The sequence below is a fragment of the Staurois parvus genome, unplaced genomic scaffold (genome assembly GCF_062004578.1).
Source record: "Staurois parvus isolate SC_StPar_1 unplaced genomic scaffold, SC_StPar_1.0 ptg000575l, whole genome shotgun sequence".
In the NCBI taxonomy this organism is placed as follows: domain Eukaryota; kingdom Metazoa; phylum Chordata; class Amphibia; order Anura; family Ranidae; genus Staurois; species Staurois parvus.
In genome coordinates, this window is record NW_028318371.1 from 670,607 (window position 1) to 698,507 (window position 27,901).

At 47.5% G+C, this 27,901-nt stretch overlaps 1 protein-coding gene and 1 long non-coding RNA gene across 2 annotated transcripts in view; one reads left to right on the forward strand and one right to left on the reverse strand.

Moving 5' to 3' along the window:
- The window catches only part of LOC149450295 (uncharacterized), a 1,099,640-nt gene that overhangs the window by 161,833 nt on the left and 909,906 nt on the right, over nt 1-27,901 (reverse strand). The window lies entirely within an intron of this gene.
- On the forward strand, nt 1,221-27,302 carry LOC149450297 (E3 ubiquitin/ISG15 ligase TRIM25-like). Its single transcript, XM_089691961.1, has 3 exons — nt 1,221-1,890; nt 26,425-26,769; nt 26,804-27,302. The coding sequence occupies exons 1-3, from the start codon at nt 1,221-1,223 to the stop codon at nt 27,256-27,258; spliced, it is 1,470 nt and encodes a 489-aa protein (XP_089548087.1). The 3' UTR covers nt 27,259-27,302.

The window sequence follows — 27,901 nt, forward strand, 5'->3', positions numbered from 1 at the left end:
AAGAGGGGGGCAAAATAACTTGGAGGGTAATTAGAGTTATTACAGGCATCACAACATAGAAACCCATTGGCAGCATTGTTAAAGCCCAACTTTGGGCTTCATACTTTTCCAGGCGGAGCCCCCCTCCCCTATTCCTGTGCATATCACATGCAATGTCTGTGCGGACCCTTTTTTCCAGCACCTGATTCACATTGCATGGTTCACACCCATGTGATCCGATTTCTGGCAATCACACTGCATTTTGCGATCTGTTTCAGGATGTCATTAATTTAAAATTGACACCCACACCAGATCACATGGACGACGTGCGATTGCAATGCGGTGCGGGAAACATACAGGATTCGCTGCATTTCATGCACCACATTAGTGTGAACCAGGTCTTAAAGAGAAGCAGAAAGCTGCCATTGAGGACCTCTAGCATTCAAATATTAGTTGCCTGGTTGTCATGCAGCTTTCTGACTACAACACTTTTTTAGAACAAGTATTTTTGAATGAATTTTCTCACCAAAATTTTCTAAAAGAAGGTCACCAGTAACACCGTCCATATATCGCTCAGGACGGGTTTCTTTTAACTTTGGAAATGATTTTCTCTGAGGCTGGGTTCACACTGATGTGATTCACCACATCGTATGATATTCACCCAGAAATCGCACCACATTCCTGTGCAAATCACATGCCATTCTGTGCGGGGCAATTTCAGCCCATCATTTTGTACGGCTCATATCGCACCACATCCACATGGAAAAGGTGTAGGCACCTTTTTTTTTTACCACGCTGGAATCGGATCGGAAGGATGTTCATACCCATGCGATCTGATTCAAGCAAATGCAATATGTTCTGCAACCTGCTTTCGGGGCGTTGGTGGGGGAAATCAAGCGACTCCTGTGCGTTTGTGTGTGAACTCAGCCTTAAACACAAAATACAACAAACAGAAGCATGCCAATAGCATTTCACGCTGCGGTATATAACCCAGTTTTATGTCTTGTCTGCAGATGTAATTTACAATTTAAAATCAATATGATGTATAAAAAAAACAGATCAGATCACAAATGTCGGAATATATCCCTTTAATTTATAAACATTTTCTTTATCCACAAACTTCCTGAAGATAAAACTGCAACACCAGCTCAGCCCCGCCCTGTGCTGAGAAATGTGAGACGACCTTTAGATTTTCCGTGTCGGAGACTTTTTCATTTAATTTCTCTCTCCTGCTGTCAGCGATGGCATCTGCTGATCTGAGAGAGGAGCTGGACTGTTCCATCTGTCTGAACATTTATACCGATCCTGTAAACCTGAGATGTGGACACAACTTCTGCCGGGTCTGTATTGATCGATCGTTGGATACACAGGAGGGGTCTGGAAGTTATTCCTGTCCTCGGTGCAGAGAAGAGTTCCAGGATCGGCCTGCATTGCACAGGAACATAGCACTACGTAACATAGTGGAGACCTTCGGGTCTACTCAGCCAGATGAGAAGAAGACTGGAATCTTCTGTACTTACTGCATTCACTCTCCTGTACCCGCTGTTAGATCCTGTCTGATGTGTGAAGCTTCTCTGTGTGATAATCACCTGAGAATCCACAGCAAGTCACCAGAACATGTCCTAACTGAGCCCACCACTTCCATGGAGAACAGAAAATGTGCCATCCATAGGAAACTTCTTGAATATTACTGTGCTGCAGATGCCGCCTGTATCTGTGTGTCCTGCAGTTTGGCTGGAGAACACCAGGGACACAAGGTGGAGACTCTGGATGAGGCTTCTGAGAAGAAGAAACAGAAACTGAGAAACGTTCTGCAGAAACTGATGACAGAGACAGAGAAGACGGAGAAAAGAGTCCAGAGTCTGCAGGAACGTAAGGGAAAAGTACAAGAAAAATCAGCTGGTCTAACAGGTCTAACAATTTTTTATTTATAATTTTGTATTTATATTCTAATTCTTCTAATTATTATTTTTTCCAGTTTTTGCATTTTCCCAACTCCGTCCCAGATTATATGGTCCCCCTACCACAACTTCGTGATCATATCTATCCATCATCCCCCCGCTGCTTCATAAATAATTAATAATTCCATTCCCCGTACCTACATTTATATATATATTATTATTACCTTATTAATACCTTGTCATCCAGTCCTCGTCGTCTCTTTTCTACTTTTAACGCTCTACTTGCTCCACCTACACCCCCACCCAGTACCTCACTCACTGCTCATGAGACTGCAAATCATTTCAAAAACAAGATTGACGCAATTTGTAGGGGCATCACCACTGCACAGACATCCATCCCACTTAGCATACCTTATACTAAACCTCCCTCAAAACTTATCTCTTTTGACCTTGCTACTACTGGAGAGGTCACTGAGGTTTTCTCAGAAGCCCGTCTCACTACCTGTCCCCTGGACCCTGTCCCCTCACAACTACTACGATCACCCTCTTCTTCCATCCTATGCTCCCTCACTCACATCTTCAATCTCTCCCCCTCTACAGGTGCCTTCCCCTCCCCTCTAAAGCATGCGCACGTCACTCCCATACTTAAAAAGCCCTCCCTGGACCCCACCAACCTGAACAACTTAAGACCCAACTCCCTGCTGCCATTTACCTCTAAACTCCTAGAACACTTAGTCTACAATCACCTGAGCTCCCACCTCACCGACAACAACGTTCTTGACCCTTTACAGTATGGCTTTCGCTCATTACACTCCACTGAAACTGCCCTACTAAAACTCACTGATGATCTACTAAGTGTTAAAACCAATGGCCACTACTCCGTACTCATCCCAACGAATGGCCACTACTCCCTACTCATCCCAACCAATGACCACTACTCCGTACTCTTACTACTTGACCTCTCTGCGGCTTTTGATACGGTTGACCATCCCCTCCTAAAAAAACTCCACTCTCTTGGTCTCAGAGACTCTGCTTTCTCCTGGTTCTCCTCCTACCTATCACAGCGCTCCTTCAGTGTTACCTATAACGCTGCCTCCTCCTCTTTACTCCCTCTTTCTGTAGGGGTCCCTCAAGGTTCTGTCCTTGGACCCCTTCTCTTCATCTACACCTCCTCTCTTGGTCACTTGATAAACTCCCATGGCTTTAAGTACCATCTCTATGCTGATGACACACAAATCTATCTTTCTACCCCTCACCTCACCCCTTCAGTCTCCTCTCGCATTACTAACCTACTAAGTGACATATCGGCATGGATGTGACTCCACTTCCTCAAACTCAATCTTTCCAAAACTGAGCTCTTAGTATTCCCCCCAGCCCCCACCACACCCACTGACTTCTCCATCAAGATCAGTAACACAACCATCAGTCCCTCCCCTCATGCCAGGGTACTAGGTGTAATCCTGGACTCCCATCTGTCCTTTCAGCCCCAAATCCAATCACTGTCCAAATCTTGGAGACTGCACCTCCACAACATCTCCAAGATACGCCCGTTCCTAACCTCGAAAACCACTAAGTAACTTATTCACTCCCTTGTTATATCTCGCCTCGACTATTGTAACTCCCTCCTCATTGGCCGACCTCATCGCAGGCTATCCCCTCTTCAATCTATCATGAATGCTGCTGCAAGACTCATCCACCTTACTAACCGTTCTGTATCTGCCACCCCTCTCTGCCAATCCCTCCACTGGTCTCCACTCAATGTCCTCCACCCCTCTCTGCCAATCCCTCCACTGACCTCCATTCAGCGTCCTCCACCCCTCTCTGCCAATCCCTCCACTGACCTCCATTCAGTGTCCTCCACCCCTCTCTGCCAATCCCTCCACTGGTTTACCATTGCCCAACGGATAAAATTCAAAACATTAACAATAACATATAAAGCCATTTATAACTCTGCCCCAAATTACATCACCAATCTTGTCTCTAAATATCACCCAAACCGCACACTCCACTCCTCGCAAGACCGCCTACTCTCTAGCTCCCTTGTCTCCAGGACTTCTCCAGAGCTTCTCCCATCCTCTGGAACTCTCTACCCCAATTTATCAGACTATCACCTACTCTTCTCACTTTTAGGCAATCTCTGAAAACCTATCTCTTCAGGGAAGCCTATCGTGCCCTCAGCTAATACTGGAATCTTCCAGTTTTCCAAGCAGTCCATACCCCACAGTTACTACCTTTTGTACCACTAGCCCCTCCCTCCTAGATTGTAAGATCCAAGGAGCAGGGCCCTCAAATCCCTCTTGTATTGAACTGTATTGTCTCCGTTATATTGTAAAGCGCTGAGCAAACTGTTGACGCCATAAATTTAGTATAATAATAATACTTTTATTTTTCTTTTCATATTTGTAATATTGTCATTTATTCTACAGGTGAAACTCAAAAAATTAGAATATCGTGCAAAAGTTCATTTATTTCAGTAATGCGACTTAAAAGGTGAAACTAATATATGAGATAGACTCATTACATGCAAAGCAAGATAGTTCAAGCAGAGATTTGTCATCATTGTGATGATTATGGCTTACAGCTCATGAAAACCCCAAATCCACAATCTCAGAAAATGAGAATATTGTGAAAAGGTGGAATATTCTCGGCTCAAAGTGTCCCACTCTAATCAGATAATTAAGCCATAACACCTGCAAAGGGTTCCTGAGCCTTTAAATGGTCTCTCAGTCTGGTTCAGTAGGAATCACAATCATGGGAAAGACTGCTGACCTGACAGTTGTGCAGAAAACCATCATTGACACCCTCCATAAGGAGGGAAAGCCTCAAAAGGGAATTGCAAAAGAAGTTGGATGTTCCCAAAGTGCTGTATCAAAGCACATTAATAGAAAGTTATGTGGAAGGGAAAAGTGTGGAAGAAAAAGGTGCACAAGCAGCAGGGATGACCGCAGCCTGGAGAGGATTGTCAGGAAAAGGCCATTCAAAAGTGTTGGGGACTTTCACAAGGAGTGGACTGAGGCTGGAGTCAGTGCATCAAGAGCCACCACACACAGACGGATCCTGGACATGGGCTTCAAATGTCGTATTCCTCTTGTCAAGCCGCTCCTGAACAACAAACAACATCAGAAACGTCTTACCTGAGCTAAAGAAAAACAGACCTGGTCGCTGACCCATAATGCATTCATGACATGTGATCGCATTAGCCAATAAGCAGCCAGCCAGCACTATAAATCGCGGCCATCTTAGAATTCTCCATTAGCCTCCGGTCATTCAAGAGAGACAGACCTGTCTGTATTAAGGGACAGAGTTAGGGCCAAAGAGACTTTAGGGCCACAGAATCGTTACTCAGGGACACAGAATCGTTACTCAGGGACACAGAATCGTTACTCAGGGACACAGAATCGTTACTTAGGGCCACAGCTATCAAAGAATCGAAAATTTAAAGTGACATACACCCTTTTTTTTTTTGGTGGCTGTCGTGCACAGTTGGTGCTGCAGTTTGCCGATTATGCAAAATAAACTGACTTTCTGCTTCACAACCACTATTGTACGTTCAAAGAGTTAGATCCATTTACACGCCGGCTGGCGGTAATATTTTTTGGGTGATTAGTGCATTCCAGTGACAGAAACGTACAGTTTCCAGCCAACGGCAAGCTGCAATTGACCGATTGTGTACAATAAACTGACTTTCTGCTTCACAACCACTATTGTACGTTCAAAGTGTTAGATCAATTTACACGCCGGCTGGCGGTAATATTTTTTGGGTGATTAGTGCATTCCAGTGACATAAACGTACAGTTTCCAGCCAACGGCAAGCTGCGATTGACCGATTGTGCTAAATAAACTGACTTTCTGCTTCACAACCACTATTGTACGTTCAAAGAGTTAAATCCATATACACGCCGGCTGGCGGTAATATTTTTTGGGTGATTAGTGCATTCCAGTGACATAAACGTACAGTTTCCAGCCAACGGCAAGCTGCAATTGACCGATTGTGTACAATAAACTGACTTTCTGCTTCACAACCACTATTGTACGTTCAAAGAGTTAGATCCATTTACACGCCGGGTGGCGGTAATATTTTTTGGGTGATTAGTGCATTCCAGTGACATAAACGTACAGTTTCCAGCCAACGGCAAGCTGCAATTGACCGATTGTGCTAAATAAACTGACTTTCTGCTTCACAACCACTATTGTACGTTCAAAGAGTTAAATCCATATACACGCCGGGTGGCGGTAATATTTTTTGGGTGATTAGTGCATTCCAGTGACATAAACGTACAGTTTCCAGCCAACGGCAAGCTGCAATTGACCGATTGTGCTAAATAAACTGACTTTCTGCTTCACAACCACTATTGTACGATCAAAGAGTTAGATCCATTTACACGCCGGGTGGCGGTAATATTTTTTGGGTGATTAGTGCATTCCAGTGACATAAACGTACAGTTTCCAGCCAACGGCAAGCTGCAATTGACCGATTGTGCTAAATAAACTGACTTTCTGCTTCACAACCACTATTGTACGTTCAAAGAGTTAAATCCATTTACACGCCGGGTGGCGGTAATATTTTTTGGGTGATTAGTGCATTCCAGTGACAGAAACGTACAGTTTCCAGCCAACGGCAAGCTGCAATTGACCGATTGTGTACAATAAACTGACTTTCTGCTTCACAACCACTATTGTACGTTCAAAGAGTTAAATCCATTTACACGCCGGCTGGCGGTAATATTTTTTGGGTGATTAGTGCATTCCAGTGACCTAAACGTACAGTTTCCAGCCAACGGCAAGCTGCAATTGACCGATTGTGCTAAATAAACTGACTTTCTGCTTCACAACCACTATTGTACGTTCAAAGAGTTAAATCCATTTACACGCCGGGTGGCGGTAATATTTTTTGGGTGATTAGTGCATTCCAGTGACCTAAACGTACAGTTTCCAGCCAACGGCAAGCTGCAATTGACCGATTGTGCTAAATAAACTGACTTTCTGCTTCACAACCACTATTGTACGTTCAAAGAGTTAAATCCATTTACACGCCGGGTGGCGGTAATATTTTTTGGGTGATTAGTGCATTCCAGTGACAGAAACGTACAGTTTCCAGCCAATGGCAAGCTGCAATTGACCGATTGTGCTAAATAAACTGACTTTCTGCTTCACAACCACTATTGTACGTTCAAAGAGTTAAATCCATTTACACGCCGGGTGGCGGTAATATTTTTTGGGTGATTAGTGCATTCCAGTGACCTAAACGTACAGTTTCCAGCCAACAGCAAGCTGCAATTGACCGATTGTGCTAAATAAACTGACTTTCTGCTTCACAACCACTATTGTACGTTCAAAGAGTTAAATCCATTTACACGCCGGGTGGCGGTAATATTTTTTGGGTGATTAGTGCATTCCAGTGACATAAACGTACAGTTTCCAGCCAACGGCAAGCTGCAATTGACCGATTGTGCTAAATAAACTGACTTTCTGCTTCACAACCACTATTGTACGTTCAAAGAGTTAGATCCATTTACACGCCGGGTGGCGGTAATATTTTTTGGGTGATTAGTGCATTCCAGTGACATAAACGTACAGTTTCCAGCCAACGGCAAGCTGCAATTGACCGATTGTGCTAAATAAACGGACTTTCTGCTTCACAACCACTATTGTACGTTCAAAGAGTTAAATCCATTTACACGCCGGGTGGCGGTAATATTTTTTGGGTGATTAGTGCATTCCAGTGACAGAAACGTACAGTTTCCAGCCAACGGCAAGCTGCAATTGACCGATTGTGCTAAATAAACTGACTTTCTGCTTCACAACCACTATTGTACTTTCAAAGAGTTAAATCCATATACACGCCGGGTGGCGGTAATATTTTTTGGGTGATTAGTGCATTCCAGTGACCTAAACGTACAGTTTCCAGCCAACGGCAAGCTGCAATTGACCGATTGTGCTAAATAAACTGACTTTCTGCTTCACAACCACTATTGTACGTTCAAAGAGTTAAATCCATTTACACGCCAGCTGGCGGTAATATTTTTCGGGTGATTAGTGCATTCCAGTGACAGAAACGTACAGTTTCCAGCCAACGGCAAGCTGCAATTGACCGATTGTGTACAATAAACTGACTTTCTGCTTCACAACCACTATTGTACGTTCAAAGAGTTAGATCCATTTACATGCCGGCTGGCGGTAATATTTTTTGGGTGATTAGTGCATTCCAGTGACATAAACGTACAGTTTCCAGCCAACGGCAAGCTGCAATTGACCGATTGTGCTAAATAAACTGACTTTCTGCTTCACAACCACTATTGTACGTTCAAAGAGTTAAATCCATATACACGCCGGGTGGCGGTAATATTTTTTGGGTGATTAGTGCATTCCAGTGACATAAACGTACAGTTTGCAGCCAACGGCAAGCTGCAATTGACCGATTGTGCTAAATAAACTGACTTTCTGCTTCACAACCACTATTGTACGTTCAAAGAGTTAAATCCATTTACACGCCGGCTGGCGGTAATATTTTTTGGGTGATTAGTGCATTCCAGTGACCTAAACGTACAGTTTCCAGCCAACGGCAAGCTGCAATTGACCGATTGTGCTAAATAAACTGACTTTCTGCTTCACAACCACTATTGTACGTTCAAAGAGTTAAATCCATTTACACGCCGGGTGGCGGTAATATTTTTTGGGTGATTAGTGCATTCCAGTGACAGAAACGTACAGTTTCCAGCCAATGGCAAGCTGCAATTGACCGATTGTGCTAAATAAACTGACTTTCTGCTTCACAACCACTATTGTACGTTCAAAGAGTTAAATCCATATACACGCCGGGTGGCGGTAATATTTTTTGGGTGATTAGTGCATTCCAGTGACAGAAACGTACAGTTTCCAGCCAACGGCAAGCTGCAATTGACCGATTGTGTACAATAAACTGACTTTCTGCTTCACAACCACTATTGTACGTTCAAAGAGTTAAATCCATTTACACGCCGGCTGGCGGTAATATTTTTTGGGTGATTAGTGCATTCCAGTGACATAAACGTACAGTTTCCAGCCAACGGCAAGCTGCAATTGACCGATTGTGCTAAATAAACTGACTTTCTGCTTCACAACCACTATTGTACGTTCAAAGAGTTAGATCCATTTACACGCCGGGTGGCGGTAATATTTTTTGGGTGATTAGTGCATTCCAGTGACATAAACGTACAGTTTACAGCCAACGGCAAGCTGCAATTGACCGATTGTGTACAATAAACTGACTTTCTGCTTCACAACCACTATTGTACGTTCAAAGAGTTAGATCCATTTACACGCCGGGTGGCGGTAATATTTTTTGGGTGATTAGTGCATTCCAGTGACATAAACGTACAGTTTCCAGCCAACGGCAAGCTGCAATTGACCGATTGTGCTAAATAAACTGACTTTCTGCTTCACAACCACTATTGTACGTTCAAAGAGTTAAATCCATATACACGCCGGGTGGCGGTAATATTTTTTGGGTGATTAGTGCATTCCAGTGACATAAACGTACAGTTTCCAGCCAACGGCAAGCTGCAATTGACCGATTGTGTACAATAAACTGACTTTCTGCTTCACAACCACTATTGTACGTTCAAAGAGTTAAATCCATTTACACGCCGGGTGGCGGTAATATTTTTTGGGTGATTAGTGCATTCCAGTGACAGAAACGTACAGTTTCCAGCCAACGGCAAGCTGCAATTGACCGATTGTGCTAAATAAACTGACTTTCTGCTTCACAACCACTATTGTATGTTCAAAGAGTTAAATCCATTTACACGCCGGGTGGCAGTAATATTTTTTGGGTGATTAGTGCATTCCAGTGACATAAACGTACAGTTTCCAGCCAACGGCAAGCTGCAATTGACCGATTGTGCTAAATAAACTGACTTTCTGCTTCACAACCACTATTGTACGTTCAAAGAGTTAGATCCATTTACACGCCGGGTGGCGGTAATATTTTTTGGGTGATTAGTGCATTCCAGTGACATAAACGTACAGTTTCCAGCCAACGGCAAGCTGCAATTGACCGATTGTGCTAAATAAACTGACTTTCTGCTTCACAACCACTAATGTACGTTCAAAGAGTTAAATCCATATACACGCCGGGTGGCGGTAATATTTTTTGGGTGATTAGTGCATTCCAGTGACATAAACGTACAGTTTACAGCCAACGGCAAGCTGCAATTGACCGATTGTGTACAATAAACTGACTTTCTGCTTCACAACCACTATTGTACGTTCAAAGAGTTAAATCCATTTACACGCCGGCTGGCGGAAATATTTTTTGGGTGATTAGTGCATTCCAGTGACATAAATGTACAGTTTCCAGCCAACGGCAAGCTGCAATTGACCGATTGTGCTAAATAAACTGACTTTCTGCTTCACAACCACAATTGTACGTTCAAAGAGTTAGATCCATATACACGCCGGGTGGCGGTAATATTTTTTGGGTGATTAGTGTATTCCAGTGACATAAACGTACAGTTTCCAGCCAACGGCAAGCTGCAATTGACCGATTGTGCTAAATAAACTGACTTTCTGCTTCACAACCACTATTGTACGTTCAAAGAGTTAGATCCATTTACACGCCGGGTGGCGGTAATATTTTTTGGGTGATTAGTGCATTCCAGTGACACAAACGTACAGTTTCCAGCCAACGGCAAGCTGCAATTGACCGATTGTGCTAAATAAACTGACTTTCTGCTTCACAACCACTATTGTACGTTCAAAGAGTTAGATCCATTTACACGCCGGGTGGCGGTAATATTTTTTGGGTGATTAGTGCATTCCAGTGACATAAACGTACAGTTTCCAGCCAACGGCAAGCTGCAATTGACCGATTGTGCTAAATAAACTGACTTTCTGCTTCACAACCACTATTGTACGTTCAAGAGTTAGATCCATTTACACGCCGGGTGGCGGTAATATTTTTTGGGTGATTAGTGCATTCCAGTGACACAAACGTACAGTTTCCAGCCAACGGCAAGCTGCAATTGACTGATTGTGCTAAATAAACTGACTTTCTGCTTCACAACCACTATTGTACGTTCAAAGAGTTAGATCCATTTACACGCCGGGTGGCGGTAATATTTTTTGGGTGATTAGTGCATTCCAGTGACATAAACGTACAGTTTCCAGCCAACGGCAAGCTGCAATTGACCGATTGTGCTAAATAAACTGACTTTCTGCTTCACAACCACTATTGTACGTTCAAGAGTTAGATCCATTTACACGCCGGGTGGCGGTAATATTTTTTGGGTGATTAGTGCATTCCAGTGACATAAACGTACAGTTTCCAGCCAACGGCAAGCTGCAATTGACCGATTGTGCTAAATAAACTGACTTTCTGCTTCACAACCACTATTGTACGTTCAAAGAGTTAAATCCATTTACACGCCGGCTGGCGGTAATATTTTTTGGGTGATTAGTGCATTCCAGTGACCTAAACGTACAGTTTCCAGCCAACGGCAAGCTGCAATTGACCGATTGTGCTAAATAAACTGACTTTCTGCTTCACAACCACTATTGTACGTTCAAAGAGTTAGATCCATTTACACGCCGGGTGGCAGTAATATTTTTTGGGTGATTAGTGCATTCCAGTGACATAAACGTACAGTTTCCAGCCAACGGCAAGCTGCAATTGACCGATTGTGCTAAATAAACTGACTTTCTGCTTCACAACCACTAATGTACGTTCAAAGAGTTAAATCCATATACACGCCGGGTGGCGGTAATATTTTTTGGGTGATTAGTGCATTCCAGTGACATAAACGTACAGTTTACAGCCAACGGCAAGCTGCAATTGACCGATTGTGTACAATAAACTGACTTTCTGCTTCACAACCACTATTGTACGTTCAAAGAGTTAAATCCATTTACACGCCGGCTGGCGGTAATATTTTTTGGGTGATTAGTGCATTCCAGTGACATAAATGTACAGTTTCCAGCCAACGGCAAGCTGCAATTGACCGATTGTGCTAAATAAACTGACTTTCTGCTTCACAACCACTATTGTACGTTCAAAGAGTTAGATCCATATACACGCCGGGTGGCGGTAATATTTTTTGGGTGATTAGTGCATTCCAGTGACATAAACGTACAGTTTACAGCCAACGGCAAGCTGCAATTGACCGATTGTGTACAATAAACTGACTTTCTGCTTCACAACCACTATTGTACGTTCAAAGAGTTAAATCCATTTACACGCCGGCTGGCGGTAATATTTTTTGGGTGATTAGTGCATTCCAGTGACATAAATGTACAGTTTCCAGCCAACGGCAAGCTGCAATTGACCGATTGTGTACAATAAACTGACTTTCTGCTTCACAACCACTATTGTACGTTCAAAGAGTTAGATCCATATACACGCCGGGTGGCGGTAATATTTTTTGGGTGATTAGTGTATTCCAGTGACATAAACGTACAGTTTACAGCCAACGGCAAGCTGCAATTGACCGATTGTGCTAAATAAACTGACTTTCTGCTTCACAACCACTAATGTACGTTCAAAGAGTTAAATCCATATACACGCCGGGTGGCGGTAATATTTTTTGGGTGATTAGTGCATTCCAGTGACATAAACGTACAGTTTACAGCCAATGGCAAGCTGCAATTGACCGATTGTGTACAATAAACTGACTTTCTGCTTCACAACCACTATTGTACGTTCAAAGAGTTAAATCCATTTACACGCCGGCTGGCGGTAATATTTTTTGGGTGATTAGTGCATTCCAGTGACACAAACGTACAGTTTCCAGCCAACGGCAAGCTGCAATTGACCGATTGTGTACAATAAACTGACTTTCTGCTTCACAACCACTATTGTACGTTCAAAGAGTTAAATCCATTTACACGCCGGCTGGCGGTAATATTTTTTGGGTGATTAGTGCATTCCAGTGACATAAACGTACAGTTTACAGCCAACGGCAAGCTGCAATTGACCGATTGTGCTAAATAAACTGACTTTCTGCTTCACAACCACTATTGTACGTTCAAAGAGTTAAATCCGTTTTTATTTTTGGGGTGCTTATTGAATTAAAGAGTATGTCAGACAACACGCAGAGGAGTGGCAGAGGAGGCAATGTTTCAGGAGCGAGCAGACGTGGCAGCAGAGGAAGGGGTCGAGGCAGCACTAGTCGCAGCCAGAGGCCAGTGCTCCCGGTGTCATCCAGCGGTCGTGTCTCCACCGACAACCCTGCCGTCATCGATTGGTTGACTCGGTCGTCTTCCTCTTCCCAGGTCACCTCTGACACCTACAGCCAACGGTCGGTGGGTACGTCAGACACAACCGTTAGTTGGCATGGCCCGAGAGCAAGCCCACTGAAATGACGTGTCCTCGACCTGCCCCTGTCCTTTGGTGTTCCCTCACCAAGCGAAGTATCGCATGCTGTGGGCTCAGCTCCACTGTACAGTGAGGAAGAGCTAACAGAGGGCGGTCAGGAACGGGGGGAGACATCCGCCTCTTCAGCAGCCAGGCGAAGAAGTACTGGCGAGGAGAGTGGCTCGGTAGCCGGTCTAGAGACAGGTCTGTCTCCTGACCCAGACGCAGCCGAGGGGGCTAGTAGTGACGCGGAGACCCTAATTGATGATGATGAGGCTGATCGCACTTGGCTGCCTCGTCGTCATCAGGCTATTGCTTCCGCATCATCAGGAGAAGAGGGTGCCAGCTTGCCAGCGAGCAAAACAGTCGGTGGGTTGCCCAGGAGGCAGCAGAGTCGCAGCAGTGTCAGTGGAGCCAAACGGCCACGGAGTAGAGCACCAGCTCCACTGCAGCCTACCACCACGGCCAGTAGTGGTGCCAGTGTGCACGGAGGAAGTAGCAGTCAGCCAGTGAGGAATAGCGGGGGCAAAGTTTCCTACTCGGCGGAGTGGCAATTTTTCGTCAAGCCGCCCGAGGAAGTAAACGTAGCCGTATGTCGACTATGTGGCCAGAAAGTCAAGCGTGGCCAGGGGGCCAATGTTGGGACTACAGCGTTGCGTCAGCATATGCAGCGTCGCCATTCGGTGGCCTGGGAAAACCGTGATAAAGATACGGCGGTTCTGCCTGCCCCAGCCCCCGCTCCATCACCCGCTCCGTTACTTGCTCCGTCACCCGACGTCAATCGCCCTCTTATCAGCCAGTCAAGGCTCCAACACCTCTACTGAGGGGAGTTGTCGCTCGTTGGCATCTTCCGCTCGTTCAGATGCTCCTTCTCCTGCTACTCCTCTTCACGGATTCCGTCAGCAGTCTTTCTTGGAATCCGTTTCCAAGAGACAACAGTTTGCGAGCACGCACCCGACGGTGCAGAAGCTGAACGTCCTCCTGTCCAAGTTGCTGGTGCTGCAGTCCCTCCCTTTCCAAGTGGTGGACTCAGCACCTTTCCGAGAAATGATGGCTTGTGCCAAGCCGCGGTGGAGAGTGCCAAGCCGGCATTTCTTCGCCAAAAAGGCAGTGCCAGCCCTGCATTCACATGTAGAAGAGATGGTGGGCCAGTCTTTGAGCATGTCGGTCTCTGCCAAAGTGCACGGCAGCGCCGACGTGTGGAGCTGTAACTACGGTCAGGGACAGTACATGTCATTTACGGCCCACTGGGTGAACGTGGTGCCGGCACAGCCGCACCAGCAACTTGGACAGGTCACGCCGCTTTTGCCTCCACGTTTGCACGTCCTTGGTCCAGCAAAGATGTCCGCCTCTACCACCTCTTCTTCCGCCGTGTCCTCAGCCGCCACCCCCGTGCCAAGTCCCATTACCCGACCGGCATATCACATGTGCAGGGCGCAACGGTGTCACGCTGTGCTGCACCTGGTATGCCTTGGCGAACGTAGTCACACAGGGGAGGAACTTCTGAGTGTAATGAACAGAGAAATCGACAGATGGCTGTCTCCGCGCAAACTGAAAATCGGAACCATGTTGACCGAAAGAACATGGTGTCTGCTCTGCATCAAGGAAGGTTGTGCCATGCGCCATGCATGGCTCACGTGTTCAATCTGGTTGTCAAGCGGTTCCTAAAATCCACCATCCCACTGCAAGACATCCTTAAAATGTCACGTAAACTTTGCATGCATTTCAGCCATTCCTACACCGCAAAGCACACCCTCCTTGAGCTGCAGCGGCAGAACGGAATTCCACAGCATCGCCTGATCTGCGACGTTGCAACAAGGTGGAATTCAACCCTACATATGTTAGACCGCCTTTACGAACAGCGAAAGGCCATCACCGATTTCCTGATGTTACAAGCGGATAAAGGTACTCCCCTGTGTAACTTAGATGTCAGCCATTGGCAGCTCATGCGTGACACCTGCCGCTTGCTCAGGCCCTTTGAGGAGGCCACGCTATTCGTGAGTCGGCAGGACTATGGGATGAATGACGTCATTCCTCTGTTGCACGTCCTGGAACAAATGCTGTTAACAATGGCTGGTCAGGGTGCGGTAGACGTGGCGCACAGATCTCAACGCCACATGACCCCTGTGGGGGCAGGACAGGAAGAAGAGGAGGAGGTAGAGGAGGACATTGGTGCTCAGGAATTATTGAATGAAATGGGTGGTTTTTCCACTCAGCGGACAGGAGTGGAGGAGCAGGAGCATCTGGTAGAGGAGGAGGAGGAGACAGAGGACCCAGACGCACCGTGGCAGTATGCTGTGGAGATGGAGGCAGGGAGTCCCTCGCATTCCTTGGCACAAATGGCCCATAGCATGCTCGGTTGCTTGCGTAGCGACAGCCGAATAATAACCATCAGACAGAGGGATGACTTTTGGCTGTCCACCTTGTTGGACCCTCGCTACCGTTCAAAAATGGTGGCCTTTTTCACACCTGCTGAGAGGGAGGCCAAAATAAAGTACTATAAAAACCACCTATGTAGTCAGTTGGTGTAAGGGACCGCCTGGCGGTACCACTAGCACTCCACTGAATAGGTGTCCCCAGCGCACAGAGTCTAAGTCCTAGGGTGCTTGTTCACCAGGGCCCCTGATGGTGGGGATGGACTTGGAGCCCCCTGAGACCAGGTCGTGGCTACTGGGTGCGTCCGTCAGTGGTAGTGGTATGCGCCAAGGGCTCCCACGGGGAAGAGTCTGATATGAGGAGGTCAGCAGACCCCACTGCACGGGATGGATGGATGGATGAGCAAGGTCAGACGGGCCGGGTCGGTAACAGAGAGGACGGCAAGGTACAAGGCAGCGGGCATAGAATAGTCGGGTCACACGCCAGGTCAGCAACAGCAGGTCAAATCCAATAGGGGGCATTCAGGAGAGAGGTCAGGCAAAGCAAGGGTCTGGGCAGGAGAAATACAGCAAGGTCAGGTACAATCCGGGTCAGCAACTTACAATACACAGGTTCACGGATACAGGATACAGGTAAGACCAGAAGGCACTCAATGACAGCTCAGGGTCGTTTAAATATCCCGCCCTGCGCTGCCATTGGTGCCCAGCGGGTGGCCGCGGCTTCTACTGCGCATGCGCGAACTCGAACGCTGCGGCCGGCCCGGACCCAGTGCTCGAGTCCCTGCACAGGGCGGCACACTGCGCCTGCACCGGGACCATCGCGGCGGGGATCGAGGGGATCCCTGACATTGCCCCCCCCCTACGGGCAACCTCCGGATGCCCACCCGATCTCTCCACCACGGGTGATCGCGAAAGAACCTCCGGACAAGTCTAGGTGCATGGACATTCTGGGCTGGTTCCCAGGAATTGTCCTCAGGGCCATAGCCCTTCCATTTGATTAGGAATTGGGCCTGGCCCCCCCTCCTTCGGCACTTCAGGATTGATTCCACCTCAAATTCCTCTTCACCCTCGACCGTTATGGCTTCCGGGGGTCTAGATTCTCGGTCAGGGAAGGCATCTGGGATTACTGGCTTCAGCAGGGACACATGGAAGACTAGGTGGATTTCGAGTGTGTCAGGAAGGACGAGTTCGTAGGCCGCTTCGTTGACCATCCGTTTAATGCAGAAGGGGCCTATAAACTTGGGTCCCAATTTCTTCGATGGACAAAGCATCTTTAAATTGGACGTCGCTAGCCAAACCTTCTCCCCAGGCCGCAACACAAGATCTCCCCTCCGTTTCCTGTTGAATGCCTTCCTGTAGTCTTCCTGGGCCCGACTGATGGCCTCTTGAAGCTTCTTATTGTTCGTGGAGAAAAACGTTACTACGTCTTGCGATGCTGGTACTGGGCATTCCGGGACCAAATCCGGGAGGAAGACAGGGTGAAAACCATAGTTGGCAAAGAACGGGGACTGGCCCGTCGCTGAGTGACGGGCATTGTTGTATGCGAATTCCGCTAGGGGGAGAAGTGGCATCCAGTCATCTTGAGTAAATGAAGTGTAGCATCTCAAGTATTGCTCCAGGGTCTGATTGGTCCTTTCGGTTTGACCGTTAGTTTGAGGGTGGAATGCAGAGGAAAGGGACAATTTGATGTCCAGGGCCTTGCACAGTGCCCTCCAAAATCTTGACGTGAACTGGACCCCTCGGTCTGAGACAATGTCTTCGGGGACCCCATGCAGCCTTACTATCTCACGAATGAAAACTCGCGCAGTCTCGGCTGCCGAGGGGGTTTTCTTCAACGGGATGAAGTGGGCCATCTTGGACAAGCGGTCTACGACCACCAGGATTGCCGTGTGGTCTAGTGATGGCGGAAGCTCGACTATAAAGTCTAACGATATCTTTTGCCAAGGCCGTTCAGGAATCGGTAAGGGTCGCAGCAGACCCCAAACTTTGTTTCTGGAAGGCTTATTCTTTTGGCAGGTGATACAGGACCTTACATAGCCCTTACAATCTTTAGCCATGTCCGGCCACCAGAAGGAGCGTCGGAGAAGTTCCAGGGTCTTTTCTGGGCCAAAGTGCCCCGCCATCGGGTGGTCATGGCAATGGCCCAAGACCAGAGTTCGGGCTTCCTCCGGCACCACAATCCGATCTTCCCTCCATAGGAGTCCCCCCTTGTTCTGGAGGAGCCCTCCGGCTGGGGTAGAGACGGTTGTGGATGCCTCCATTATCTTGGCACGAAGGTCCGACTGAAGGGCCAAGAAGTTTCCCGAGGACAAGATGGTGTCGGGTACTGGGGTCTCCTTGGCGTCCTCGTACATACGTGATAACGCATCTGGCTTAGTGTTCTTTGATCCAGGCCGGTACGTAATGTGGAAGTTGAATCTAGAAAAGAATAGTGCCCATCTTGCTTGTCGCGGGCGTAGACGCTTGGCGGTTCTCAGATATTCTAGGTTTTTGTGATCAGTAAAAATTAAGATGGGGTGCACAGCACCTTCCAGCAGGTACCTCCATTCCTCTAATGCCGTTTTGATCGCCAGTAGCTCTCGATCACCGATATCATAATTCTTCTCTGCTGGGGTAAGCTTCCGTGAGAAGAAAGCTACAGGATGGAGCAATTCCTTGGTGCCCTTCCGCTGGGAGAGAATGGAACCTACCGCATTCTCCGATGCATCCACTTCCAGGATGTAGGGCAAGGCAGCGTCTGGGTGACCCAAAATGGGTGCCGAGGTGAACAACTTCTTCAAGGCTTCAAAAGCTTCCTGAGCTTCAGGTGTCCATCTGAACCGGGTTCCCAGCTTGGTTAGCTGAGTAATGGGGGAGACCAGACCCGAGAAGTTCTTGATGAACTTTCGGTAAAAATTTGCAAAACCAATAAATCGTTGGACGCCTTTCCTGTCCGTGGGTTCAGGCCAATCCAGTATTGCAGCGACTTTCTGGGGATCCATCGCGACCCCCGCGGTGGAGATGATCAGGCCCAAGAAAGTAATGCTGGATTGTTCGAAACAACATTTCTCTGCCTTGGCGTACAACCCATGCTGCCGTAATCGCCCCAATACCCTTGCTACATGTATTCTGTGTTCCCCCAAGGAAGGGGAGAAAATCAAAATGTCGTCAAGATAGACGATAACAAAGACGTCCAGGAAGTCCCTAAAAATATCATTCACAAAGTGTTGAAACGTGGCCGGGGCATTACACAACCCGAACGGCATGACCAAGTATTCAAAATGGCCGAAGCGGGTGCGGAAGGCCGTCTTCCACTCGTCCCCCTCCCTTATGCGAACCAAGTTGTATGCTCCCCTCAAATCCAGCTTTGTAAAAACCACTGCTGTTTTTAAACTTTGGAATAATTCTGGTACTAACGGCAGTGGGTAACGGTTCTTTATCGTGACCCTGTTCAACTCCCTGTAATCGATACACGGCCTCAAGGTTTTGTCCTTTTTTTCAACAAAGAAAATTCCCGCCCCCGCCGGTGAAGTGGAGGGGCGGATGAACCCCTTCTGGAGGCTGTCCTCGATATACTCCTTCAGGGCTCCCAATTCGAGCTCCGAAAGGGGGAAGATTCGCCCAAAAGGAATTTCTGAACCGGGTAACAGGTCAACGGGACAGTCATAAGGGCGGTGGGGGGGCTCCCCGCTTGCTGAACACATCTAGAAACTCATGGTAGGCTGCCGGGATTACCTGTTTTAATTCAGCTTCCCCGTCAGAGCACAGGAGGATTTGGGGGACCCCCGGGCCCGAAGTGCGGCAGTATACCCGACAGTATGGAGAAGGGAACGAAATTACTCCGGTCTCCCAGTCAATTTGGGGGTTATGGGCCCGTAACCATGGGAGCCCCAAAATGACTGGGAAGAGGGGTGAGGCTATAGCATCCAGGCGGAGCAGTTCCTGGTGCTGGCCGGCAATGACAGTGGCGATGGAGGGGGTTTCCTGGTTCACCACCCCTGATTTTATCCGGGAACCGTCAGCCAAATAAATATTGAACCCCTTCTGTTTCAATTGGAGAGGAATACCCTGCTGGTGAGCAAAATTAATGTCCAGGAAGCAGCTGCATGCCCCCGAATCAACTATGGCCGATACTTCCACGGTCCTTTCCGGAAGCTGAAAGGAAAGGGGCACCACTAAGTATTGGGATGGACTAACATTGCCAATGGACAAGGAAGAAGAGGTGCACTTACTCAGTTTCTGCGGGCAGGATCGTACCATATGACCAGCTTCGCCACAGTAGAGGCACAGGTTCTGGGATCGTCTGCGCTGATGTTCCTCTGGAGGTAGTTTAGGCCACGCCAGGCCGAGTTGCATAGGTTCAGGGATATCTCCAGGTGGCCGGTTCTGGATGTTTGGCCTAGGTGCTTGACTGGGCCCTTGAAATGGCCCCCAGGGATTTCCATGACCCTGGCCGGACCTCTCAAACCTGCGTTCCCGCAGTCTACGGTCAATCTTAATAGTCAGTGCAATTAAGTCCTCTAAAGTCTCAGGCACCTCCACCCGGGCGAGCTCATCTTTCAGGCCTTCTGATAGGCCTATACGGAACTGATGCAGGAGAGCAAACTCGTTCCAACGTGTGTCCCCCATCCAGCGCCTAAATTCAGACGCGTACTCCTCCGCCGCGCGGCTGCCTTGCCGGAGCGTGTACAAAGTAGCTTCAGCAGAAGCTGCCCGCTGTGGGTCATCGTATAGGATGGCCATTGCGTCAAAAAAAAAGTCAACCGAGCTAAGGTGAGGGTCATTTTTTCCCCGCAGTCGGTGGGCCCAGTCTTGGGGTTCACCCTGCAGGAGGGAGATGACGAACCCCACCTTCACGGATTCAGTCACAAAGGTTCGTGGTTGCAACTCAAAATAGAGGAGACAGGACTCACGGAATGACCTGAAGCGTGTGCGGTCCCCATGAAACCGTTCTGGTAGGGGTACTCGGGGTTCGGCCGCCGGGAGTGGGGCGGATGCCCCAGAAACCGGTACAGGGGCTGCTACGGCCGGAGGTGCGGGGACCGCGGCCTGTGGGGCAGAAACGGATATAGTGCAGGTCTGGAAGTGATTCTCAATCTGCTGACATCTGTCCTGTAGGGCCGATACGGCCTGCGTCAAGTTAGACAGGTGCCTGCAGATCTCCTCAAGCGGCGAGGGCCCTCCTCTAGACTCAGTCATGGCCTTCTGGTACTGTAAGGGACCGCCTGGTGGTACCACTAGCACTCCACTGAATAGGCGTCCCCAGCGCACGGAGTCTAAGTCCCAGGGTGCTTGTTCACCAGGGCCCCTGATGGTGGGGATGGACTTGGAGCCCCCTGAGACCAGGTCGTGGCTACTGGGTGCGTCCGTCAGTGGTAGTGGTATGCGCCAAGGGCTCCCACGGGGAAGAGTCTGATATGAGGAGGTCAGCAGACCCCACTGCATGGGATGGATGGATGGATGGATGAGCAAGGTCAGACGGGCCGGGTCGGTAACAGAGAGGACGGCAAGGTACAAGGCAGCGGGCATAGAATAGTCGGGTCACACGCCAGGTCAGCAACAGCAGGTCAAATCCAATAGGGGGCATTCAGGAGAGAGGTCAGGCAAAGCAAGGGTCTGGGCAGGAGAAATACAGCAAGGTCAGGTACAATCCGGGTCAGCAACTTACAATACACAGGTTCACGGATACAGGATACAGGTAAGACCAGAAGGCACTCAATGACAGCTCAGGGTCGTTTAAATATCCCGCCCTGCGCTGCCATTGGTGCCCAGCGGGCGGCCGCGGCTTCTACTGCGCATGCGCGAACTCGAACGCCGCGGCCGGCCCGGACCCAGTGCTCGAGTCCCTGCACAGGGCGGCACACTGCGCCTGCGCCGGGACCATCGCGGCGGGGATCGAGGGGATCCCTGACAGTTGGTCTCTGCCTTTCTGCGCCAATGTCCATCCTCAGACACTGTGGGCCCTGTGCGCTCGCGGGAATTGCTTTGTATATCTGTCGCCTTAGGGGCCGCTGTCTGGCGACATAATTTTTTGTCACTGTGTAGACATCTATTTATAGGCCAATGTTTGGCTACAAAAATATATTTAGTAATAACCTAGCCGTTCAGGCCGCTCCCTGAACACCTCGGGAATTGCTTTGTATATCTGTCGCCTTAGAGGCCGCTGTCTGAACAGCTCATGAATTGCTTTCTATATGTGTCGCCTTTGAGGCCGCTGGCTGGACAGCTGATGAATTGATATGTATATATGTACTTATTGTCCGCTGTCCGGACAGCTCATGAATTACTTTTTGTATATAGCCTTCCAAACCACTCTCAGAATAAGTCATGATATTCATGCTGTGTATAGCCTTATAGGCCAATGGTCAATCAAGTCATGATTGTTATAGTGTGTATAGCCTTATAAGCCGTTGTCTTTACAACTTTATAATTCCATGCAGTATATAGCCCTATCGGCCACTTTCTGGCATCCAGTTGCTGTAGCCCCCATCACCACACTGTGCCACGGGCCCCTGTACCGCCTTCTCATACTGCTGCCAGATCCATCCTCTGCCATGTGCGTCTTTGTCGTCTGCTCACGCTGCTGGGTTCCAGTTTTAAACCTAGGCCTGTGTATGGCTTCCGAATACTGCTGCCTCCACCGCCACCCTGCGCCATGTGTCTCTGTCGTCTGCTCACGCTGCTGACGGCTTCCGCTTTTTAAACTAGTCCTGTGTATGTCTTCCGAATACTGCTGCCTCCACCGCCACCCTGCGCCATGTGCCACTTTCGGGTCTCCTCACACTGCTGCCAGGTCCATACTGATTCATGGCCCCCTGTACCGGCTCGTCATGAACGTGGTTCAGCGGGTTTGCATCACTTAACGGCAAATCGTTGACAAATGCTGGGACATTCAGTGTTGTGCGCATTAAGCCAAACACCAAAGGGCAGCACAGACCTGTTATTACTCGCTCAAGCATGGCTGAACAAAACCAGTCTCTACCACAAATTGGACCCAGACCTGCCCAGGGTCTCGTAACTAGATTGCACGGAGGAGTAGAGTCCGTTATCGGAATTAAATAGACAAAACGCCACACCAAAAAGAATGGCCATTTCCAACACTTATTTCAGAAAGAGGAACAACCCGTTTCATATACGGCCCGTAGACGTTTCACGTCTGCCACATTCAGTCGATTTAAGACGCAAGCTCCACTTCCTGTGGTCTCTGACCGTCGATATACCTTTAAGTGTCAGCTTTGAAGCTATATTCCCTCCGGAGCACTGACACTGGTGCCCTTCCGTCAACATGCCTTTAAGTTTCAGTTTTCAACCATATTCCCCACAGAAGCCAAACTCTTGGGTATCCCAGAAGCTGCTCAGCGGGTCAGGGCAATAAAGCTCCCGGTTCGCAGGTTGTTCCGTCTTATGGATGGAAGTACGACGGTATATGATCTTCTTCGCACCCACGGCATTACCTCATAAAATTTCTGCATTGCATCTGCAATCACAACGCTGACTTCCCGGATCGCCACTCAGCCATTGGACTCTTGATAGTCGTCTCCCCACACTGCTGCTGGGGGGACTTTTTAACCTAGGCCTGTGTATGGCCTTCAATTGAAGCTGCTTCTGCTCCGCCACTCTGCCATTGGACTCTTGATAGTCGTCTCCCCACGCTGCTGCTGGGGGGACTTTTTAACATAGGCCTCTGTATGGCCTTTAATTGAAGCTGCTTACGCTCCGCCACTCTGCCATGGGCCTCTTGGGTATCCCAGAAGCTGCTCAGCGGGTCAGGGCAATAAAGCTCCCGGTTCGCAGGTTGTTCCGTCTTATGGATGGAAGTACGACGGTATATGATCTTCTTCGCACCCACGGCATCACCTCATAGAATCTCTGCATTGCATCTGCAATCACAACGCTGACTTCCCGGATCGCCACTCAGCCATTGGACTCTTGATAGTCGTCTCCCCACACTGCTGCTGGGGGGACTTTTTAACCTAGGCCTGTGTATGGCCTTCAATTGAAGCTGCTTCCGCTCCGCCACTCTGCCATTGGACTCTTGATAGTCGTCTCCCCACACTGCTGCTGGGGGGACTTTTTAACCTAGGCCTGTGTATGGCCTTCAATTTAAGCTGCTTACGCTTCGCCACTCTGCCATGGGCCCCTGTACCGCCTCCTCTTGCTGCTGCCAGGTCCAGAGTGTGTCATGGGTCCCTGTACGGCCTCCCATTGCTGCTGACTTCATCGCCAGACTCTGCCATGTGCCACTTTCAGGTCTCCTTACACTGTTGGTGGGTTCCATTTTGTGATAGGGTGCTGTATGGCCTTCCATTGCTGCTGCCTCCACCGCCACCCTGCGCCATGTGCCTCTGTCGTCTGCTCACGCTGCTGACGGCTTCCGCTTTTTAACCGAGGCCTGTGTTTGGCTTCCGAATACTGCTGCATCCACCGCCACCCTGCGCCATGTGTCTCTGTCGTCTGCTCACGCTGCTGACGGCTTCCGCTTTTTAACCTAGGCCTGTGTATGGCTTCAGAATAATGCTGCCTACACCGCCACCCTGCGCCATGTGCCTCTGTCGTCTGCTCACGCTGCTGCCAGGTCCATACTGATTCATGGCCCCCTGTAGCGGCTCCTCATGAACGTGGTTCAGCGGGTTTGCATCACTTAACGGCAAATCGTTGACAAACGCTGGGACGTTCAGTGTTGTGCGCATTAAGCCAGACACCAAAGGGCAGCACAGACCTGTTATTACTCGCTCAAGCATGGCTGAACAAAACCAGTCTCTACCACAAATTGGACCCAGACCTGCCCAGGGTCTCGTAAGTAGATTGCACGGAGGAGTAGAGTTCGTTATTGGAATTAACTGTGAGGGACTTTTAAACCTAGGCCTGTGTATGGCCTTCAATTGAAGCTGCTTCTGCTCCGCCACTCTGCCATTGGACTCTTGATAGTCGTCTCCCCACGCTGCTGCTGGGGGGACTTTTTAACATAGGCCTCTGTATGGCCTTCAATTTTAGCTGCTTACGCTCCGCCACTCTGCCATGGGCCCCTGTACCGCCTCCTCATGCTGCTGCCAGGCCCGTAATCTGCCATGGGCCCCCGTACCGACTCCTCATGCTGCTGCCAGGCCCGTAATCTGTCATGGGCCCCTGTACCGCCTCCTCATGCTGCTGCCAGGTCCAGAGTGTGTCATGGGTCCCTGTACGGCCTCCCATTGCTGCTGTCTCCATCGCCACACTCTGCCATGTGCCACTTTCAGGTCTCCTCACACTGCTGGTGGGTTCCATTTTGTCATAGGGTGCTGTATGGCCTCCCATTGCTGCTGCCTCCACCGCCACACTGTGGCTCCACACTCTGGTTTTGGCCCCGTGACTGCCCAAATGAGTGAAGTGTGCGGTGATTCTAAGATCGACGGCACTCATCTGCATGTCATACTGACTGACAGTATTATTTCTCTTCCCCAGCAGACTCCAAGGGCATTTAAATTAAAGGTACAGTGTTCTGCACTAATATAAAGGCTCTCTGAAGCCTAGAAACACCCTTTTATAAGTTAAATTCGCAGCGAATATATTCGGCTCGAAGCGAATTTATTCCGCGAATTCAGCGAATCAGCCGAACCGAATTTTTGAATAATTCGCTCATCTCTAATTATCATCATTACCGTTACCATGGTTATACTGCATTTTTTACTCACCTAATTATTTTATATACCGCTGTTGCAAGGTGATCTTCACATCCTATGCCACTAGCTAAATTTATGAGCCATTTCACCAAGCATACACCATTGTGTGCAACATATCTAATTTTATATATATATTTATATTTTTTATTTTAATTCTTATTTTTTAATTTTCAGTTAATTTATATTAATTTTAATTATTTTTTTTTCATTTTTGTATTTCATTGATTATTTTTTAAATTTTGTAATTTTTTAATTTTACAGTTTATTATTTTTTAATTCCCCAATGTATTTATATTTCATGTATTTTAATTTTATTTTATAATTTTTTTATGTATATATATTTTTTAACATATATATATATATATATATATATATATATATAAACATTTTATATATTTTATTTTTTACACATATATATATATATATATACAGTATATATATATACACATATACACGCATTTGATTTTACATTATTATTTTTCATTTTGGCCATTTCTATTTTTATTCACATTTTATAAATATTGATAACCAAATGTCTTTTTTCCTTTTTCTTTTCTTTTCATTTCCTCTATTTTCCATTTTCCTGTTTCATTTTTTCCCATACCATTTTATTTTCATTATTAATAACTTCTTATTTTTTCATCCATTTACAATTTTAATTCTCTTCCCGTACTCTTTTAACCACACAGTGTCACCTTACAACAATGGTATAATCACATTATTGCTGAAACAATTGGTTAATTAATTGCCAATCAGCCCCTCTGAGGATTAACTCCGTATATATACAACTATCGGACTCCCACTTCCCCCTGGTTGATAAAGTAGCGCACTTCCGCTTCTCCAGGCCAGCGCATGCTCCGAAATGCGTCGCAGTGCACCTTGGGTAACTGACATCATCACGCCCACGTCATCGCTGCGTTCCAATGTGCGTTCCTCCCAGCTTTGAGGAGGACGTGGACGCCGGCCGGCTCCACAGCTGTCCCCCTCCAGCCACCACGCTGCTCCAGCGGAACGCTGACACATTGTTACCGATGACAGCTCAGTGACACCGATGACAACCCCCTCCTGTCCCATGTTACACCACACCACTTTATTTCATGCATTACTTGTACCTCATACATGGTAGGGTTCCTACTTCTCATCTTCATTAAAGTGTTATGCTGCACTTAGAGGCGCTTCTTCTCCTTCTCTCATCCTAACAGAGAGAGTCACTGCCCTGTTCATAGAGCTCAGGAGACAACTGGAGGACCTGGAGAAGAGAGTCCTGAGGGAGATCGCCAGCCAGGAAGAGCGGCTTTCATGTCCATTGTCTGAGATGATCCATCAACTGGAGATAAAGAAGAAGGATCTGTCCAGGAAGATGGGGGACATTGAGGAGCTGTGTAACATGACCGACCCCCTGACTGTCCTCCAGGAATCAGACACAGGGGACTTGTGTGATACTGAGGAGGGAGATGATGAGGACAGAGAGAGACATGATAGACTCCTCCATGATGGAGGGGATCTGGATGTGGCTGGAATCTCACACACATTACACACAGGGATATCTGATATGATAAAAGGGGGAAATGTATGTATGGTCAGATATAGAGCAGAATCGTCCAGAAACACCAGAGAGATTTCAGTTCTGTAGCCAGGTATTAAGCAGTCGGAGTTTTTCCTCGGGGCGACATTACTGGGAAGTGGATGTCAGTGAGGGAGAACATTGCAGAGTTGGGATGTGTTATCCCAGTATAGAGAGGGGAGGAGGGCAGTCATGGATTGGAAGTAATAACAAGTCCTGGGGATTGTGGAAGTATAACAGTGAGTGTGATCTATTACATGATGATAAATCAATCCGCATATCTCCCGATACCCCCCCTGATAGAGTCAGGATCTATGTGGATTATGAGGCCGGGCAGCTGTCCTTTTATGATCTGTGTGACCCCATCAGACACCTCCACACCTTCACCACCACCTTCACTGAGCCCCTCCATGCTGGTTTATCAGTAATAGAAGGTCGGGTAAAGATCTCTGGGGGGTCAGGAGACGTGTAAAATGATCATATGACAGGAAATCTGACCTGAATCTGGTGAAATCTGCTGAGCAATGTGAATCTGGTTCATAGGATGACACCGTTTGTAGAGATAATATATTTCTTCAATCGGTAGATCTGGTAGATCTCAGCCGAGGAGAGTGTCCTCCATCACTTCCACACCCAACAAGGCAAGATTTGGGGTGTGGGGGGGGGTTATTTAGCATTAAATTATAATAAAGTGTACTTGTGAGCTACTATGGTGGTATGTGCAAAATTAATAAAAAGCTAACTCCTAAAATAATAATGGTGCTTCAACACAAATACACATACTCATAATACTGTGTGAAAGTAAACTAATAAATTATTGATTGTGTCGCGCTCCACTTACTAAAAAAGGTTGAAATATTTTAACCGTGCATATCATGCACTACTGTGCTAAATAATAAATATTGTGAATATATATTATTCCATAATAATATAAAATAAATTGAAATAAAAAACCTCTGTGCTACAATTAATTATTGAACAATATTAATAAATATATTATAAAAATGAGATCAATAATGTAAAAAACTCTAATAAATATAATTGAATTCCATATCGGTGATATTAAATAAATAAACAAGAAACCACCATTTAAAGTGACATATAAGTGCAAAACA

Coding starts and splice junctions, on each gene's coding strand:
- LOC149450297 (XM_089691961.1), top strand. CDS start 1,221: ATGGCATCTGCTGATCTGAGAGAGGAGCTGGACTGTTCCATCTGTCTG. Junction 1,891..26,424: donor AAAATCAGCTGGTCTAACAG/GTCTAACAATTT, acceptor TCATCCTAACAG/AGAGAGTCACTGCCCTGTTC. Junction 26,770..26,803: donor CACATTACACACAGGGATAT/CTGATATGATAA, acceptor TGTATGTATGGT/CAGATATAGAGCAGAATCGT.